The 2,345-nt window shown below is 57.0% G+C and overlaps 1 protein-coding gene across 1 annotated transcript in view; it reads left to right on the plus strand.

Annotated features, from left to right (window-relative positions):
- Positions 1-2,058: 2,058 nt before the first annotated feature.
- The window catches only part of BCL11B (B-cell CLL/lymphoma 11B (zinc finger protein)), a 101,446-nt gene continuing 101,159 nt past the window's right edge, over positions 2,059-2,345 (plus strand). The window contains 1 exon segment of the mRNA XM_010851430.1: positions 2,059-2,263. Coding sequence (XP_010849732.1) covers positions 2,206-2,263 — 58 coding nt within the window. The 5' untranslated portion in view covers positions 2,059-2,205.

Consider the following 2,345-nt stretch of genomic DNA (forward strand, 5'->3'; position numbering starts at 1 on the left):
AGGAGGGACGGGGAGGTTGGGGGAGAGGGTTGTGGATGTCCCCGCGGACCGCGTCCTGGCCTTGTCCCCGGGCCACGGACAGGCCCCCACACCTCCTCTCAGCCTCGCCGGCTGGAGATCAAACGGCTGACAAGGCAGCTGTGTCCTTCCTTTCCAGACTGACGGGCGATTTCAAGTCCTGCCCTGGGCGGAGGAGCCCTGGGGGTGGGGGGCGTTACTTCCAGGCTGCAGTAATTGTCAAGGGGTGGGAGGGGACTGGGGGACGAGGGGAGTCACCCACGCGAGTGTGTCCAAAGATCTGGCCACACCTACTTCTGGGTCGGCAACTATGAGACGCTCTCCCACGTGGAGCACCCCTGCCCCTCACCCCCATGCTTCCGAGAAACCTTGGCGTTAGGGGTGGGCTCCGTGTTTGACCCCGAGACTGAATGGGATGAGGTGCAGGGAGCGCAAAGATTTCGGGTGGACATGCCTTCGGAATGGGACTCAAACAAGGTCTCACGTTTCCCCGCCCCTCAATGTGCCCCGAATTCTCTCCTCTTAGTATCTTTTATCTTGTCCCCTTGGCTCTCCCAGTTTGAAATATCAGGATTTATATGGAGACACTTTTTGGAAGTTTAACCCCGACCCCTCAATAAAATCAAAGTGAAAACAACCAAACTACTTTCCTAGGGAGACGGAGTAATTGACCATGTGGTCCTAGTCCCCGTGTAGACCCCAACACTCTTTCATAGCCATCCCCCACCCCCCAAGAGCTTTCGAATGAGGGGGTGGGGACTTGTGTTGCTTCAACTTACTTCCACGCACACCGCACTCCGCCCCCCTTCTCTGGGGGTCCAGCTCCCTAGAGGGGAGGAGGGATGGAGAGGATTTTCTTTTATTTAAAAATATCTTGCCCACGGCCCTCCCTCCCTCCCCCCATTTTGCGCTGCCAGTGCACCGGGAGGAGAGGAGCGCACACACACACAAAACGCCGCACGTGTGGCCGGCCTAAACTGCGGGTGTGCGCACGGGCGAGTGTGTGTGTGTGTGTGTGCGCGCGCGCGCGCGCGCGCGCGAGTGTGTCTCTGTGTGTGTGTGCTTTCTTGTTCTCTTACAGGGTACAATGTTAAAAAGCCACCGCTAGTCGCCCCCAGTGCTCCGACTCTCTGGGTCTTTTTGTCTCTAGTGCAGATTAAACGTCACGTCCGCACTTGAACTTGAATTTTATCCCATTGTACAGAGGCAGCCCCAGCCATAGAGAGACCGAGAGCTCCCAGAGAACCCGGACTCCGCCATCTTCACGTTGCAATCTATAGCTCCCAGTCCGCGCCCGCACCGACCCAGGCGCACTGGGCGAGCCGCCCCGCAGCCCAGCTCCCCCCGGGCCAGCGGCTCCAGGGGAGCGCTGGGGAGCGCTCGCGGGGACCCGGCAGCCTCTCCGGCCGGCGCCAGCCTGCCAGGTGAACTGGGAAGGAGCCGCTCCTGGAGTCCCCCCAGAGCCTCGGAAGGGTCAGTCTCCGAGAAAAAAACAGGCAGCCCGCAGAAAACCCAGAAACCACCGAACCGGGGCAGTTTTACATTGCTTTGGGTTTTTTGAGGGGGCGGGGTGAGGGGGTACGAGACAAGTCCTCAAGTTTTCTTGGCTTTTTTCCTTTTCTTTTCTTTTTCTTTTATTTTTTATTTGTTTGCATTCCCCCCCCCTTCCCCCCGCCCTTCCTGGTAGAAGTGCGCTTTACACCTACCAGACCCTGAAAGTGTCAGGAGCCGGTGCAAAACCCGGTTTAAGTTCGAGACATTTGGAAGTCCAGGAGGCCAAGCAGTTTGAAGAAGTGTATGCAATTTTTTTTTTCCTTGAAAAGAATATATTTTTGAAGAAGCCAGCCAGTCCGCGGCAAGCAGCAGCAGATTTTTTTTTTTTTTTTTTTTTTCCTTTCTCCTATTTTAGATCGAGAGGTTTTGCTTTTTCTTTTTCCTTCTCTTTTTCTTTTTGCAATTAAAAGAAAAAACAGCATAGAAGAAAGCGCAAAATAAAGAAGAAGAAGAGGAGGAGGAGAGGGCAAGAGAGGAAGGAAAAAAAAAAAAACCAAAACAACCAACCCGGACGAGAAGAGGAGGCGCGGCGGCGGCAGCGGCGCGGCGGCAGCGGCGGCGGCTCGGACCCCCTACCCCGGCTCCCCCCATCGGTCCAGCTCTCCGGGCGATGTCAGAATAGATGCCGGGGCAATGTCCCGCCGCAAACAGGGCAACCCGCAGCACTTGTCCCAGAGGGAGATCATCACCCGTAAGTGTCTGCGGCGTGACGCGCGAAGGGGCCGGAGCGTGGGGACTCCGGGCCCCAGGGCTGGGGACACCGAGCCGGGCAC

The sequence above is a fragment of the Bison bison genome, unplaced genomic scaffold, assembly GCF_000754665.1.
Source record: "Bison bison bison isolate TAMUID 2011002044 unplaced genomic scaffold, Bison_UMD1.0 scf7180017864302, whole genome shotgun sequence".
NCBI lineage: Eukaryota > Metazoa > Chordata > Mammalia > Artiodactyla > Bovidae > Bison > Bison bison.